At 35.7% G+C, this 16843-nt stretch overlaps 3 protein-coding genes across 8 annotated transcripts; 1 reads left to right on the forward strand and 2 right to left on the reverse strand.

Moving 5' to 3' along the window:
• Positions 1-2084: 2084 nt before the first annotated feature.
• On the forward strand, positions 2085-5043 carry LOC111016735 (uncharacterized). Its single transcript, XM_022292231.2, has 2 exons — positions 2085-2689; positions 4578-5043. The coding sequence occupies exons 1-2, from the start codon at positions 2411-2413 to the stop codon at positions 4749-4751; spliced, it is 453 nt and encodes a 150-aa protein (XP_022147923.1). The 5' UTR covers positions 2085-2410; the 3' UTR covers positions 4752-5043.
• A 751-nt stretch (positions 5044-5794) lies between these two features.
• On the reverse strand, positions 5795-6797 carry LOC111016674 (uncharacterized). Its single transcript, XM_088122826.1, has one exon. The coding sequence runs from the start codon at positions 6795-6797 to the stop codon at positions 5928-5930; it is 870 nt and encodes a 289-aa protein (XP_087978952.1). The 3' UTR covers positions 5795-5927.
• Positions 6640-9874, reverse strand: LOC111016734 (lipoic acid synthase 1). 6 transcript variants are annotated; one of them, XR_015790288.1, is made up of 6 exons: positions 9350-9874; positions 8814-9025; positions 8167-8546; positions 7219-7312; positions 7079-7129; positions 6648-6777 (listed from the first exon to the last, which is right to left on the reverse strand). XR_015790288.1 is itself a non-coding variant. In XM_088122825.1 (5 exons), exons 1-4 carry the CDS (start codon positions 9778-9780, stop codon positions 7262-7264), a joined length of 1074 nt encoding a protein of 357 aa, XP_087978951.1. In that variant the 5' UTR covers positions 9781-9874; the 3' UTR covers positions 6640-6777; positions 7219-7261. The 6 variants fall into 6 exon arrangements, 4 of the variants coding, with proteins under 4 accessions (XP_087978951.1, XP_087978948.1, XP_087978949.1 ...); XR_015790287.1 differs by lacking the exon at positions 6648-6777 and adding an exon at positions 6852-6988; XM_088122825.1 differs by lacking the exon at positions 7079-7129 and having other exon boundaries at positions 6640-6777.
• Between the last annotated feature and the right edge of the window lie 6969 nt (positions 9875-16843).

Genomic DNA, 16843 nt, shown 5'->3' on the forward strand with positions numbered 1-16843 from the left:
AATACTTGTTAAATTTTTGTATCGTTGTAATATCTTTTTATGACTTTCCTATAAAATAAAAGTTTATATTATTATTATAGAATTCTATCCAATGCCCAATAAAGTTGGTTGAAAATTTTATATAGAAGTACAAATGAACCAAATCTGTAACTTTTCTATTGTAAGAGTTTTGTATTTTTCTTTTTCTGGAGAAACAAAATTTAAATGTTAATCTATATTAAAAAAGGTATTAATTTAAGAAAAATGGGCCAAAAGATGATGAAAAGTGGGCCCAATTATGAATGTGAGAGTAACATGAAGCCCAATTTGGCAAAACAAGCGTGAGAGAGAGAGAAAGTTGGTAGTTTCACGTGAGTCCAAACTTTCAGAGCGGGGCCCACCGTTCCACGTGGTCCACTTTTCTGACTCACACCTGCTCCACTTCTCAACCCATCCTCGACCCGCGCATCATTATTACTGTAACCAAACAGTCAACCACCAAAGCCCGGTCAAATATCGACGGTCGTTATCCACCCGCGTCCCACAATCTCGACCGTCCACGTTCTGGTTCTCGGGATTCGGCGCGTGCAGCATTACAGTTTGTCCAATGACAGAGTGACACGTAGCGAATGGTAATCCACGTTGGCGATGTGGTCCCGGTTGGGGAGTGGGGTACGGTGGCTTTCGACATGTCGTACGCAGAGGGCACGTGAAAGGCTGAAAGCTGAAGAGGGTAAGTATAAGTTGACGAGTGAAAGACCGCATCTACTGAAACTACAAATAAATTTCTGCACTGACACGTGTTTGGTAGCACGTGCCATTTACCCCACCAGATCCCAATATAAATAAATATATATATGGCCTTGTGGAGTTATGGTTGAATTAAAATTAGATTAACACCTTTTTGGTGGGTTGGATTCGAGATCAGGTTTCAAAATATTACATTTTTTTTTCTTTTAATTCAATAATTATGGGGTGAAAATTCAATTTTAAAGATGATAATAAATATCTTTAATCACTTCCGCTAGATTCAAATCAACCAAAATACTACAATTATGCCTATAAATTTAAGTAATACTTTATTAGTCCTGTAAAATGACAAAGGCGTTGTCTAGTTTAATCCTTAAATTTGATTGTTTTTTTCAATTTAGTACCCATCGATTAAAATGTTTTAATTTAATTCCTTATATTTTAACATATATTCAATTATCTCTTCTTTTTATATTAAAGTTGATAATAATCTACAAGAAAAAGAATTGATCTCTTAACAAAAATGAAAAATATGTCAATTCACACATCACATAAGCCTATTATCTATTACTTTTAGCATTTACATTTGAAAATAATGGAATTGAAAAAGTTGTAACATGGATAGCTAAATTGAAAATTCTTAAACAACAAATTTTTTAGTACAATAATATGGACATATGGAGAATTGAATCTCTAATTTAAAATAATATATGTCAATTACTGCTGAACTATATTAATATTGAAAGTAAAAAACATTGAATACTATAACATATATTTAGTCTGTACTTATGTATTAAATAGGTGTCACTCATCTTGTCAAAATCCCTTTAATATTTTCACATGTTTCAAAGCCACTAAGTTAATCCATAATGATTTAATTTATAATGATTATTAAACCTCATCATAACTACCTATTTGGCAGCAAATTGAGAGAGGGAGGGAGAGTCAAATGTCAACATTATTGCTTATACCAGACTTAAAAGATTATAATCAACATCTTAATTCTTAAGTGAGACTCCATTATTATAAATAGATAAAGAAATAAGTTCAATTCTCAATGCAATCAATTAAGCATGACATTTCCAATCAATTCCCATATTTTATTTTCCTCTTGATTCAATTATACTCATTTATATCTCATCTTCACATAACAAAAGAATAAAATATCAACCCATGATCATATTATATCTAAACATTCTCTGCATTTCATTAACATAAACACAACTCTGAATGTATACATATATTCAAAAATCTATTTTCTTCCTTTTTTTTTTTTATAAAGAATTATCACTCAGCCCAACAAAAAGTATTTTGTTTTCTTTTTGAAAGTAACGTTAAAAGCAATTGAGACACACACTCGCATTTCGCAAATAAAGCCTGCAACTGCAACCGATTTTCTCTTCTGCAAAATCCCCACTCCCACTCTCGAATTCTTCTTTCTTTCTTTCTCTGATTATTTCATTGGCACATGGGGTTTGATTCATCAGTCTTGTTGTAATCATATTAGCCATCTCCTTTCTCTCCCTCCACCTCCTTTTTCCACACCCAATTCCTCTCTCTAAAACCCCTTCTCTGCAACCATGGCCCTTTACTATTATTAGCAAGTTCCAGCAGCAGAGGAGAAACAGGGCGTGGGTTATTAGTAATTAATCAGGTGGGGTTTGGTTTGGTTTGAAATTGAATGGGCGGTGAGCAGAAATGGGGCGCCATAGCCCCTGCGCTTCCGGCGGTGTCCCCGTTAAACCCAGAAAGAGAGGAGTACTGGACCCGTTTTGATGATTCGGTCAATGCGGTGTCGTTTGGGTTCGTGGCCACGGCCATTCTCATCTCTATGTTCCTTGTCATGGCGATCTTTGAGAGGTTTCTCAGACCCAGGTCGCCGCCGGCCATCGGCCGGCCGCCTTCCGATCTTGAAGCCCAGATGGTGTTCGACGGAAAGCCCCGTTACCCATCTCCTAAGGTTTTTGTCTTCTCTTCTCTGCAACTGCATTTTTTTTCTTTGGTTTGTCAAATTACAGTCTCTGCTTTCAAAATTCTGAACAGTTTTTTGAGCATTTTTTTAGCTGATTTGAGCCTTGAGGGTAAGCTGAGCCTGAAGCCCACTTCTTTGTGAAAATGATTTCATTATCTTCAAGAATGGCATTGATTGTTACAAGTTATAGCTTCTCTAGTGGGCTGCATTATTGGTCTAACTAATTATAAATTGTTTTGTAGTATTTCACATCTAAGCATGGAGCTGTTTTTAACTTTTAAGACTCTGGAGAAATCATGTTCTCCATTATCTTGCAACATTACAACTTCATGATCTTTTACCACCCTTTTGAATATTTAAATCCCATGCCATGTTCTCTGAGCTTTAGACTTTCAGATCAACTTCTTCCTTTAAGTTGCTACAAGAGTTATTTTGGCAAGGTGATAAGATCATGACCAGAGTTTTATCTCTCACTGTGCAAACCCAAAACTTAGGTGTCAATTAATAATGTTTAAACTATTTCCAAGCAGTTCTCCTATGAATTTTTTTCCCTACATTACCTCTGTTTGCTAACATTAATGCAATAGTTTCTCTCATTCTAATTTTTAAGGATAGTGGGTCCACAGCATGTATGTAGCATGTGTTTTTGTCTCAATTGTCATAGCAATCCAACCAGAATAAAGTTCCATAGGCAAAACTCCACAAGGCTTTAAAATGTGTCAACCTGCTCTCCATATTTTAAGCATTAGTTGCTTGTGAAGCTGTGCCAGATGACATTTTAAATGAAAACAGATTATTCAAAAGTCACCTCGATTTAACAAGCTTCGTGGAAAATTTGTTCCTACACCATTAAATGCACTGTTCATATCAAGAAAGGTGTAGCACAACTGTTCATAAGGCTTAGGTGCAGTAGCAAGTTAATTAGAAACACAATCACATGATATGTTTCCCTTTTTGATTACAATATAGAAATGTGCACATATTTTGAAGTATTTGTAGCTTTCTCAAAGTCTCAGCTGTCACCATTTCCAATATCTTCCCTACATTCTATATGATATGGTATACTCGTACCATACCAGCATATACAGCTCAGTTTGGTAGGGGGAGGGTAGTTAAAGATTTGAGTGATATTTTCAATTTTATTGTGTTGGAAAATATACTAGCAGAGTGGAAGGGTATTGAAATAGGAGGTACTGGATCACTCAGAATCTACATCCACTAGTTTGTGTCCTATTCTTGCATCTCAAGTATGATAAAGTTGTCCTCCTTTTTGCTCATAGGCCAGCTATTTTCAACTGAAAATCAGAATGGTGATCATTATTATGAGTTTTTTCTTTGTTGTTTGAGGACATTTGCTTTTAGTGATCATCATGTTTGATCATGTGGCTTTTCTTTCTCCTCATATGGGGAAAAAAGGCAAAAGAAAAAGGGAACAAAAGTTCAGACAGGCATTAATTGTTCTCTTGGAGTGAGGTTTTGATTCATCTATCTTTTAATCAAATTTATAATTCCATTCAACTGTGGCTCTACAGTTTTCAAGTTATTAAAATCTCTCTCTTTCTCTCTCAATATGATATTGAAATGTCATGCATGAGAACTTGTAGCAACAATCAACCAAAACAACCTTCTTTATTGCGTCTGTCAAACATGCTTAATCATTTTCTGGACTAGGACTTCTATTGCATCATTTCTACTGAATCCATGCAGCAATCTCAGAACCATGATAATATTAGCTAGGTGATTCCTATAATGTATTATACCTTTTTTTAGAGATGCTTTTAACGATCATTAGAAGAGCAAAATTGGAGCAAATTTTAACTTCCTTCTCTTTCATTGGAATTTACTGATTCAATTTTATTTTTCTTGATTTCTGTAGATGACAGTTTACGCCCGGGGAGTATCGGTATTGATGCCCGGTGAGGAAGTTCCTACCTACATAGCTCACCCTGCTCCTGCACCTTGTCCTCGGGAGCCCATTTTGAAGCCTGTCCACCAACATAAATTGAGCATCAGTAGCATCAGTCCATCCTCAAGCTCCAACACCAGTTGACCTGAAAAATAACACCATTATAGAACACGGGTCTCATTCTGACTTGCAACTTGACATTCTAAAGTTGAGAACATGGTGAAAGTCACATCAAACTTCAGTCTCTAACTTGCAATATTATTGTAGAGCCTTGTAGGTTATATTTGATGATGTGGATTTGGGGCCTTCTCCAGACCCCACCAAATTAAAGAGAGGATGAAAATGAATGATTGTTGCAAGCTGGGTCAGCTCCTGTAATCCATGATTAGTACCCTGATTGTTATGTTCACAATGAATCCCATGCCTCTTTCACTGACATCAAAGTTTACAACTCAGTAATTATTGAACTAATTCAACCGCCAACTGGGAAAAGAAGTAAACATCAGCATCCAAAACACAAATAAGAAAAAGAACAGAGGATGATCATTTAAAGCTTTCAATACCGCATGATCCTATATAATGCCATTACTATCACAGAGAAAGACGAAAAACTATAACGGGATGATGATCATTCTGGCAAGAGAATTGCGTTGCAGTTTTAGTTCCTCTTTTGGCATAAACAGGCAGATCCACAGAGATGGGCTCAAAATATTAACAGCAATCTTCGTGCGAATTCTCCTTGGGCTCTGCGCTACTTTTGTTGACCCCTTTGTCCGGAGTGCTCGGGACAGCACAGTCCACAATGCAGCACAAAGAGAAAAAGAAAGGAGAAACGTTCCAGAGTCAGTCCCACCAGGGAAGACTAACCTCTATTCCATGCATATTCAATACAAACAAAGAAAAAAGAAGGGGAAACGAAAAAGATTTCACTTTTCCCCAAAACAATAAAAGAAAGATGCCAACTTGAAGTTGGAGGACCATTTGAATTTCAGATCCCCAGACAAGTTGGAATCTCGAAACCAACGAGAAATGAAATTTTATTCAGTCGTGGGGGTACGGTAATTTTGGTTTTGTATTGTCCTTCTCCTGCTGTACTGGGTTACTGTTTTTAGAGTCAAAACAACCACCAGGTTTGGTTACCATTTACAAGAAATGCAGTCCAAGCAAACGACAAGAAATCAAACAACTACAGTAACTAACCAAGTCTTGTATGCAACACATTTCCAGAAATTAGACACAACCAACGGACCAACACCAACACCAACCCATCACTAAACAGTTCTAAAATCTACAGATCCCATCACTAAACAGTTCTAAAATCTACAGAAAGATGAAACATTCAAGTGAGACAAGTGGGTTTTCTATTGATTCATTTGGGGGCTGAATTGTACCGTCCGGCGGCTTCTCCGCCGTTCCTTCGTCTCTTTTCTCGGCGGTCGCTGCCTCTTGCTGGTCCCCAGCTTGTGCAGTCACTTTCATGGGAGTCATGGCACTGCTTTTCATGTTCCCCTGGAACTTACTCATTCCTCTGGCTGTTCGAGTAGCCGGCGACCTCGAACGCCGGACATGGCTGACTCCGGATTGTTGCTCGTTAAGCTTCCTGGTCCTCGCCTTTCTTGATTCCGTCCCCTGCGTGTACCTGCGAGTGACACGAGATTTCTTCTCCGGTAAAACTTCAGCACTCTTGGTCGGACATTTCTCTCTCTGTTCTCTCCGCCACGACGGGTCGCCGGCGTATGGACGCTTTCTGCGAATCTTTGGTTTCGTACTCCGACCAATTTCTCTACTCTGTTTGCTCGATGCTTCGTCGCCTTCTCTCTGCTCCGAAATGGTGGTGGCCATTGAAACGCTCTCGCTCATATTGCTACACCATTCTGTAACCTGAGATGTTTCTGAAACTGAAACTGAAACTGAAACTACCCCTTCCTCCGCTTTGCTGGGCAAACCATCCATTGGACTTGGCAAGGATTTTACTTTCATCTCAGGAGTTTTGTTGTTTTGCTCTGTTTGTTGTACCTGTACGCTGCATGGCCTGGCAATGGGCGTCTCTGAGAGGACCTCTTTAACAGTTTCTTCTTCCGGGGTCCCGTTGCCGGAGACGTTTCCTACATGGGTGTCGAACGGTCCCGGATTTTCGTCCGGGACACGAGGCCGACCTCCGTGCAAGGCTCTGCTAAAGCAACAACCCATGAGAGTGGTAAATGTAGAAAATGGAGATGGAGGCTCAATGGAGTGAGATATTACAATTTGAAAATTTGAATTTAACGGTTTAGGGTACTGAATGGGTGGGAAAGCCTTCCGGGCGAGACACTATAGAAACAGAGGGAGGGAGAGAGTGGAGCAGTGGCAGAGCTGGCAGTGAAATGGCTCAACGCCCAGTACTGGGGAAGAAGATACTGTCATTGGCGTGTTTAATACAGGGCATGGGATTGGTTTAAGTTATAAATCAGACAGGGGAGACTGGAGAGTACCCTAAAAAGATGTTTCATGTTGATCACTTCACGTTCCTTTTTAACGTACTTCTGTCAAAAAAAAATATTACCACTCATACAGATACAGGGCACTTTATATCTTTTCCCAACCTTATCTCTGGTTGAGTAGAGAAAATTACCTGACTTTATGTTGACTCGTAAGCAGTTGAACTCGCTTCTGCACTAGAATCCAATGACTGAGGCTGTTGTAGGAACAGGCAAAATGGCATAAACCTATACAAATAAGTAACCAAATACAAGTCCAATTTCAACATTACAAGAACAAAAATACCCTAATGTTCAACAGCAAGAACAGGAAGAAGGGTAGAAATACAGAATGCAGATATTATTATATAACGAGTAAAGAAAAATTAATAGCTACAGTGAATGATATACATCTGCAGCGAATAAGGAGCAAAAAATATGAGAGATGACTAGACAAACCCGTCTAATCATAAGTCCATTTTTCCAACATTTCGAACTAAATGAAATGTGGTTAATTATGTAGGGAAGTTTGGGGACAGATAACCAATAATACAATAATCAAGACTGGGTAGGCTGTGAATTAGAAGCTGCCCGATCTGATTCAATCATTGATTTGATATAAAATTCTCCTGCTTTGTATGAGGACCTAACCATTGGGCCAGATGCCACATACCGAAAACCCTGTTGCAACCAAACACAAAATGGATTTTCAGATAATTGTTGCACCCCAAGACATGACAAGTAACACGTAACTGGAGACATTGGCAAATGAAGGTTATGCAATTCAACATGAAGTAATTATATGTCCTAAAAGGTAAAACATCGACTCTGTTGAAAATTTTGAACAATAGAAGAGGTAAAAGTACAATGGTAGAAATGCAATGGATGGAAGGTATAAGGAATGGGAAAGAAAATTATTCCCCAGCTATCCTAGTTTAGAAAGCATGGTTATGACTTATCAGCATAAAAGAATGATGAATAAAATGATAGAATACTAATAATAGAATTTCCGATAGCCTTAAGACTTGATTAACCAATCACTTGCGGAACAAAGTAAACAATACACACAATCAAGTTGTATGAATACAAGAAAGAGAGAATACCATTTTCATGCCAAGATTTTGATACTTCTCAAAAGCCTCGGGAGTAATGTATTCAGATACAGGCATGTGGCGCTTTGAAGGTCTCATGTATTGACCAAATGTCATCACATCAACTCCAGCTGCTCTCACCTTCTCCATTGTTTGCACAACCTGATCTGGTTTTTCCCCACAGCCTAACATAATGGAAGTTTTTGTAAGTGTTCCAGAAGGTGCAAAGTCTTTGGCCATAGCTAGAACATCTAATGATTGCTTAAAATTAGCACGATGATCCCTAACAGCTCCCTGAAGCTCTTCAACTGTCTCTATATTATGAGCAAAGACGTCAAGGCCTGACTTTGCCACTTTCTCTACACAGCCAATGTCTCCTCGAAAATCAGGAACTGCAGAATCAATAATTCAAGCAACATCAAAGAACAAATTAAATTATACAGGAGAAAAGTAACCAAGGGCAAATGAGCACAGTCATATGATGCTGATTTTTGAGACTGCATTAATACAGGGCAAAATAAGTAGCTTTCTCTAAATTTCTAAGTTGGATCAGAACCAGATAGAATACCTCTCTTTAAAATCAAGTGTCATACCAAGAATCCTTAAATGAAAAATAAACATGACTCTGTCATAAGTAAGGAAAACTAGGGAATTAGTACCCAGTGCCTCAATCAGCATATTTGGCTTCAACACCTTTAGTGTCTGCACTGTCTCTGCAAAATGACCACTCCCTTGATCTGGTAAATCATCGCGATCAACACTAGTGATAACCACGTAATCCAAACCCCATGATGCTATTGCCTCAGCAACATTTTTAGGCTCATTTGGATCTGGTGGAGGTGGAGTTCGTGACGTCTTCACGTTACAAAACCTGGAGTTCAAACAATCCCAAAATAGCAATGGAATCAATATAACTTCTGATGCACTGACATGAAATGTAAGTAATTAAGACGGTCATTACTATAACATAAACAATTTGTTCTAAATCCATTAACGCTCCCCACTAATTTACTTTATAAATGGTTTCAAAGTTGAAAAGTGTTCGGTCGGATGAAACTGCTAAAGGAACATTTTGGTCGTTAAGTACGCAATGGTGCACAGTACAAAAACCAGAATTATCACTCTCCAATCATGAAACACATATAATAAATTGACTAAACAGCACGAAACCGAATCAATAAATCGAATTACTAGCCTGCAACCCCGGGTACAAGTGTCACCAAGAATCATAATAGTAGCGGTGGCAGTGCCGGTTTCCCCACCAGACCAGCATTCCCCCAAGTTAGGGCACTTGGCCTCCTCACAGACCGTATGAAGCTTCAATTCCCGGAGCTTCTTCTTGATTTGAACGTACTTCTCGCCACCGGGTACCGATTCCTTCATCCATTTAGGTTTAGGAAGGGGCTTCTTCTTCGTACCCACCTCCACAGAATACGAATCAGTGGATTGCAGGCCAACGAAGTCGGAAAGTGAAGGCGACTCCGCCGCAAGTCGTTCGCGGAGAGCAGCCAAAGTCCGTGGGAATTGGGAGGAGGTAGCAGAGGCGGAGGTAGAGGAAGAGGAAGAAGAGAAGGATCTGCCGAAGGATTCGAGGATTCGAACAAGGCTTTGGCAAGGGGTCTTCATCGTGGAGACCGGCGATGTCGGAGAAAGCCTTCCCGGAAATTCGATGGCGTCGGGACAGTTGAAGAGCGTTGGTTGGTAGGCGTTTTCAGCCACGGATTGATTGAGACGCCATACCAATGGCTCACTGGGCTCGCTGACGGATATTTACGGCCCAAATTCGAAGTGGGCTTCAGTTTGGGCTTGGTCCAATAAAAATAAGAACACTGACGAAGGGGGTTTTTTCTTTTTTTTGAAATTTGGGATCTAAACATATCTAACTGAAATAACCACAAAAAAATAAAAAATCAAAAATCAAAAGATCATAATGTTTATAAAACTGGTCTAAATTCTATATCTCATGTTCTCTCTTTTTCCTTTTTAATATAAAAATAAATTAGAGTTGGATTGATTTTGATAAGAAAATTGAAATGTAAAAAATAGTACCTAAAAATAGACTATTTTTTTTATTTCAAATTTATAATATATCTATAAACTTTTATCTATGACTAATATTTGAGGGTTGTTTCACAGAGAGATCTCTTGGTGGTCCTACCATGTAGCCTTAATGTTAATGGTGTGTCCAACTATTCTCCTATTATATTAGTATTAGGCGCCAACAGTGAGGGCGAAAGCATCTTATCATAATTATTAGTATTAGGCGCCAACAGTGAGGGCGAAAGCATCTTATCGTAATTATTGGCTTTGATGCTTAATGCCGTTATCAACCATCATCAATGCCAACGCGAGTCGATTATCGGTTTGAATCTCTACTTCACATACTATTGAATTTGTTAGGGGTGAATTTTCCAATCGAATTGCCTCGATACACTTGACCCCTTTATTGTACTTGAGCATCAAAGTTTATAAGTCCCAATCATTTATTTTTATAATCTTGAGAGAGACCTGTCTTAGCCTCCATTTGAATACTCACCCTCCTTCTGTGGGGTAATATATATTTGGTCATAAAGGTTTACATCATCTTTTTATTTTATCTTCATTATTATAAAAACTTCAATTTTGTCTCCATCATTTTAAAAGGGTAGGTTACGTCATTTAATGACCTGTGACAATATCGGACTAAGTAGGTTTTTTTCCCTGTAGTTGGGTGAAATATGATACGTTCTTACAATAATTACCTTACAAAGTAGATTTTTAGATTGTCTTTTTAGATCAAGTAAGAGTAAAGTTGTATATATTCTTAAAATAAAAAGTAAAAGTGTATATTTTAAAATGACAGATTAAAAAATGACATGTTAAAGTCATCATCGTTATTCACTTTCAAGTGTGATTTGTTCGAAAAATCTTCAAATATGACCCTAAAAAACGAAATTGAAAAAATGAGGCGTACTTTTACGAGTAAACGTACAAGATTGTAATGAGGTGACTCAATTGAGACATGTTGGAAGAAGGTCCAAGTTTTTGACTGAGAGTGGGGTCAGAAGATGAAGAAAGAAAACATAGTTTTAAGGTTCAATTCGTGTTATGTATGGGATGTGGCAACCTCAGTCACCCATGAAAGTTGCTGACTAGAATTGTTCTATGATTATCCAAAATGTCTTAATCTTTTAGAATCATCATACCAAACCTTATCCAAACCTATATAACTTTTGTTATCAAATCATCTTTCAATTTTTTCCCTTTTTGTTTGGTTGAGGAAACTTTTGTGCTTATGCGTTATCAATGCCAATTTTCTTTTAGGTAAAATAATATAAGTACCATGTTAAAATAAAAATGAAAGAAAAGAAATAAAAAACTGAGAAGATGACCCTCTACGTACCTAGGTGAGTGAATCTCGAAAGGACGAGATTCATCACCTCAGACCTCATCCATGACTTCGGTAACTACCAAAGTCTGCTTGAGAATGTTGAGGGGATGACTTCCGTCAACTACATAGTTGACACCATAGTGGTATAGCGTACACCGTAATTTTCGACGATGTGAAAAAAGTAACCCCCAATTGTGTCTAACCTACTGTTAGTATATATATGATGACTTATATTTCATATTCAGGTACGAACGTGATTGATAGTTCGTCTTGAGGCAACTTTGAAAATTATTGACTTGAATGTTTGAATGTAGTTTTCCTTTTTCCAGGTCATGCAAACACTTCAGAATATCCTCGTGATTTATCTCGAGATTATACTAATTTTCACAGAGCAACATCAAACTAGACCTATTTTCTTGTCTGGGAAATATTCACATTTTTCCTTTTAAACTAGCTTGCTTCCTATATTTTAAAAACTGAAACGTCTTTGATTTCATTTGCTCCAATCATTTAGACACATGCTTAATAATTTAACGGGTAGAAATTATGTTAACTCAAAACCCTTAATTAGTTCAAGTAAATAATTAGTGCAAATAACTTTGATCAAGTCATCTGGATAGTAAAGCCAAATGGCTAAAATATCACCAAAAATCATCCTTAACAGTGTGATGAAATATCACATCTTAGTTGCATAGGACAAAATTTAAAAGGGAAATGTGAAGATGTGTTCCATGTCTAGAAATGTCCAACTTTTTATTTTATGGGATTGAAGATGTCCTCAAACTTTAGTCTTAGTATATGTGGCAAATTAAATAACTTCTATGTTGTTCAAATTATTCTGCCCAAGTGCCAAACTTTGTTGGCTTGACTAGAAATTGGTGTGGTAGGTCAAGATATTATATAGCCACTTTTCCATCAATTGAAGAACAAATATTTTATTGTTATTCAAACCTAACAACCTTTCTTGTAATAAGTTTGTACGTCGTAAAAATTACCTCCTGTCAAGTCGAAAGAGAAATATCTTTTTTTCCTAAAGGAAGGAAAGAAATACTTATGCAAATTAGTTTCAAGATCGTATTTTACATTTTGCAAATAAGTTATTTTATAGGATAATCCTTTAACTGCTTACATTAATGGTAATTTGTAAGATATTATATAAAAGTTATTAAGGAAGATTTTAAACTGATTCTAAAGGTCCAACTTCTGCCCAACATTATTCACCAAAAAGTCTCAACTTTCCTCGATGCTAGATCGAGCAAGAACATGACTTCTATAAATATATAATAATAATAATAATAATAGATATTAAGTATCATTGTATCATACAAAATTCAACTCTTTGTCAATAATAATAATATAAAACAGTAATAGTAACCTAAACGCATTTTTTCAACGAAATGATACATAGTCCGACTAAATCAATTCGAAAGTCGACCGATTCGAGTAGCTCGATATAAGTGTTAGGCGCAAGATACCTGCACAAGGGATCTGACGTCCATGTCAATTTTAGGTATGACTTAAATGAAAGTCAAGCTAGAGAACAATACATGTTCCTAGGGTGCGATCCCTCATTTATAGGTTTATGAATACTTAGTTGTCTGACAAGTAGTTGGGGAGTAGGTGTATCGAACCATGGATCGCTAGAGGTGTTGTAAGTGATTCTCACCTCACACGTGGTGTATGTTGGTTGGGTAGTGAAAAGTACACGTGGCCCTCATCAATAATCTTGAAGTTTCAGTACCTTGGTTCCATGTATGTGGCCGAGCCGACGTCTTGCGTGGCCGAGCTGATCAAACTTCTTCAAGGCTCATTCTCATCTATTAAGATGAACTACCTAACTTCTCATCGGCTCAGTCGCAAACTTAAAGAGCCGTTGAGACGCCATCGGGAAGATTGTTGGAGAAGTTGCTTATAAATAGACTCATTCACTTCATTTCAATGTATGCAAATACTAAATTCTCTCACGAGTTTAGTTCGGCCAGCTACTTTAGTATCAGAGTATCTTATGTTTTGCAGGTCACTCTTCCAGCTCATCCTTCGAGTAGTCTTCAGTCCGAGTCGGGCTCTCTAGACTTGATCATTTTCTTGATCAAACAAGAGGCAAGTACACCTAACCACTAGTCGCTCACTTATACGGTCAGAAGGCCGACTATGGCTTCCCTCCGAATTGCTTCTTCTGGTTATTCCGACCTTAGGAACCAAAACCGTTGGCTCCGGTTCTCTTCCCCTTGTGACACATGGCTGTTCTCGATCATTCCTCTCCCAATATATAAGATGGGCTATAGGAGAAATTTTTTATTTTCTTATTTTACCATTTATTTTCCAAAGTAATTTATTTTGTTCTTTAATTTACCATTTTAGTTCATTTATTTGTTTTTTTTATTTTATCCATTTAATGTTTGAAACAATAAATAAATTACCATTATTTTATTTCCAGTATTATATGTTTAAATCTGGAGACCGTATTAAAATAATTAAAAAGAAAAACAGCGAATATTATCAAATATGCAATCCGCCAACAATTGAAAAAAAATGAAAATATTAACAAATTATCACAAATATTACATATACTATTTATTTAAATTCCCATCTACCACATAAAAATAGTTGCTTATGATTTTCATCCCAATGTTAATAAAATAGCTTGAGTATCACAAGTCCTATTGAAAAAATATGGAAAAAGTAGGGAATTTTATGTAATTTCACTTTAGGTAGATTCGGTAACAAAGGAAGTGAAGCGATAGGGCGACGATAAAAAGTAAAGAAAAAGTCCCCCAAGCCAATTTCTCCAATTCCTTTTCTGAAAAGTCCTTTTTGTTAATTAATTAATTTTTTTAACCTTTTTTTTTTTTTTTTTAGTTTTAGTAAAGCCACTTTTTTCACCAGCTGGATAACCAAATGACAAAAACTCCCCAATCTTCGCCCGTTACCAGAAAGTCTTGCTATTTTCATCTTTATTCTCTCTCACCCAAAAAAATTAAAAATAAAAAGGACACGTGACAAGCTGGAAATTGGAATATTGTTAATTTTTCTTTTACTCCCACAAAATCAGTCACTTTTTGACCAAAAGAGAGGTAAAATTCAAAAACCATATTTCTGGAATGCAATACCCATAAACAAAATAATCCAGTTCATTAATTTCAAATTATTAAAAAAGTTCACCCAAATTACTGAAAAGTACTGATTGATTTCATTAAATATATAAATATATATATATATGTTTCTTTTTGGTTGAAAAATGCTGATTTCTATTTTTAAAATGCAGTAAAAATATTTGTCTGATCTTGATTTTTTTAAATAATATCTTTTTCCAAACTTATTTATAAAATAATACTGATTTAAAATATTTTAAATGGATGATAGCATATTTTGAAAATAGTTTTTTAAAAAATTCATACGTTCAAAATGGCATGGTAGAGACGATCAAGTAGTCGATAAATTTTTGGATGCATTATTTTTTAAAATAGTTTAAAATTACGTATTATTTATTTAAAACGTTTTAAATCAACGTTATTTTGCAAATAAACACATTATTGAAAAAGAAAAATCCGTTTTAAATTGGAAAAAAGAATGACGTAAAAAATTGGAAGTTTTTATTTTTTTTGTAAGGGCGTGGTGGGCCTTAGCGGGTTCTGACAAAGAGCCCATAAGTCACAGTCGACCGACCACGTGATAGCCCATAGTAAGTAAACACTAGCGTTCCGCCTTACCCTCTCCGCAACGGTTAAAGCTTCTTCATTATTCACATTAAACACCTCCACGCGCCACTTTCCTGCGCGTCACTTTCATTTCCCTAAACTCATACTATTCCATATTTAAAAAAAAAAAAAAACTAAATTATACTAAATAGTCTCTATCATTTAAAATTCTCGAGTTTGGCTTTTACGTATTGGAAATTCTCAATTACTTTTTCATAAAAGTTGAATAATTATAAATTTTTCATAAAAAGTTTGATGTATGGTTAAATTGTTGTTTTAATTATATATATTTCATACTTGGATATGCTACCTCATATGTGTTGTCCTTAAATTTTGACTGTCTAGTTCCAACAGTTTAAGAAATATTTAATAGGTCCATGAACTTAATGCATAAGTATATGCTAATTGTGTTATTTAAAGATGATATGACGAGCTTATTTTGTATAGATACATACTTGATGGTGTAAAAGTTAAATTAATGACACTAACATATTAGACACCTAATGAAAGTTTAAAGTCAAAATAGACACAATCAAGTTAGGAACTTATAAGTCAAAACGAGCATAACTCAACGATGATTGACATATATCTTCAATTAAGAGGTTGTAAGTTTGATTTCCGACCATACATGTTAGTACTAAAAAAAAGTTAGCAACCTATCAGAAAACTTTTAAATATCTATCCAACTCTAAAATTTAAAAGGTAAAAATTATAACTTAACCAAAATTTATTTACGTAATAACAGATTTAAGTTATATTGTCCAATGGCTCTTCAATTGGGAACCTTTTCAAATATTCTTATAGATTATTCAAATCACGAGTCATGGACAATTGGAAAAAACAAATATTTTTAAATATATATTTTATAAAAACGTATTATAAATTTGTTGTCTTTAGAATTGCTTGAATAAATGAATGAGTTACGTTTTATTTATTTTGATTAAATATCACTTTATTGTGGAAGAGACCCTGAAGTTGACTTCCATTTTGCCAACGGGTTCGACCACTTTCCATTTTTCTTATAAAATTCGAAAAGAGAGACAAAATTTCACTTAGATATCTAAAATAATTCGATAGACTTTGTACAAGAAAAGTATTAGTCTTCCTAATAAGAATTAAATAATGGAAGTTAACATATCCAACTTAGCTTTTATAATTTATAGTATTTATATGTTTCTAAATCCATAAATTGTATCACTATCTTTTTTTTTTTAACGCATAATTCAACTGATTAAATAAATTAATACGATGTCCTGATATATTCAAATAAAGTCAAATTAACACATTCAACAAACTGCAACCCAAAGCAAACCATATGCTCCAACAAGACAAATAGTATATCAAATTACAATTGCTGATAATTTTCTCCAACAACAGTAAATAAACCATCAAAATTAAGGGATAAATAGAATGGTGTAAAAATAAGTACTTATTTACAATAGAGAGAATATCAGTAATTTATTATTTAGCTCACAACCTCTTCATTTGAAGTATATGTCAATTACATGCTCGCTTTGACCTCACTTTCTTTATATTATTCTTTACCTTTCCTTAAAATTTTAGGAAAATTGGCATTTTTTAGTACTTCAATTCTTTTTTCAAACAACTTGTATTCATGACT

The sequence above is a fragment of the Momordica charantia genome (assembly GCF_013281855.1).
Source record: "Momordica charantia cultivar OHB3-1 chromosome 4 unlocalized genomic scaffold, Mcharantia_2.0 BLBB01000004.1, whole genome shotgun sequence".
Lineage (NCBI taxonomy): Eukaryota > Viridiplantae > Streptophyta > Magnoliopsida > Cucurbitales > Cucurbitaceae > Momordica > Momordica charantia.

What these genes read in the sequence shown, in the direction of transcription:
- LOC111016735 (XM_022292231.2), top strand. Translation starts at nt 2,411, where the DNA reads ATGGGCGGTGAGCAGAAATGGGGCGCCATAGCCCCTGCGCTTCCGGCG. An exon ending in CCCGTTACCCATCTCCTAAG is followed by an intron (nt 2,690 to 4,577) that starts GTTTTTGTCTTC and finishes TGATTTCTGTAG; the next exon opens with ATGACAGTTTACGCCCGGGG.
- LOC111016674 (XM_088122826.1), bottom strand. Translation starts at nt 6,797, where the DNA reads ATGGGTTGTTGCTTTAGCAGAGCCTTGCACGGAGGTCGGCCTCGTGTC.
- LOC111016734 (XM_088122821.1), bottom strand. Translation starts at nt 9,780, where the DNA reads ATGAAGACCCCTTGCCAAAGCCTTGTTCGAATCCTCGAATCCTTCGGC. An exon ending in TATGCTGATTGAGGCACTGG is followed by an intron (nt 8,547 to 8,813) that starts GTACTAATTCCC and finishes TTGATTCTGCAG; the next exon opens with TTCCTGATTTTCGAGGAGAC. An exon ending in AAAATCTTGGCATGAAAATG is followed by an intron (nt 7,745 to 8,166) that starts GTATTCTCTCTT and finishes TGGTTGCAACAG; the next exon opens with GGTTTTCGGTATGTGGCATC.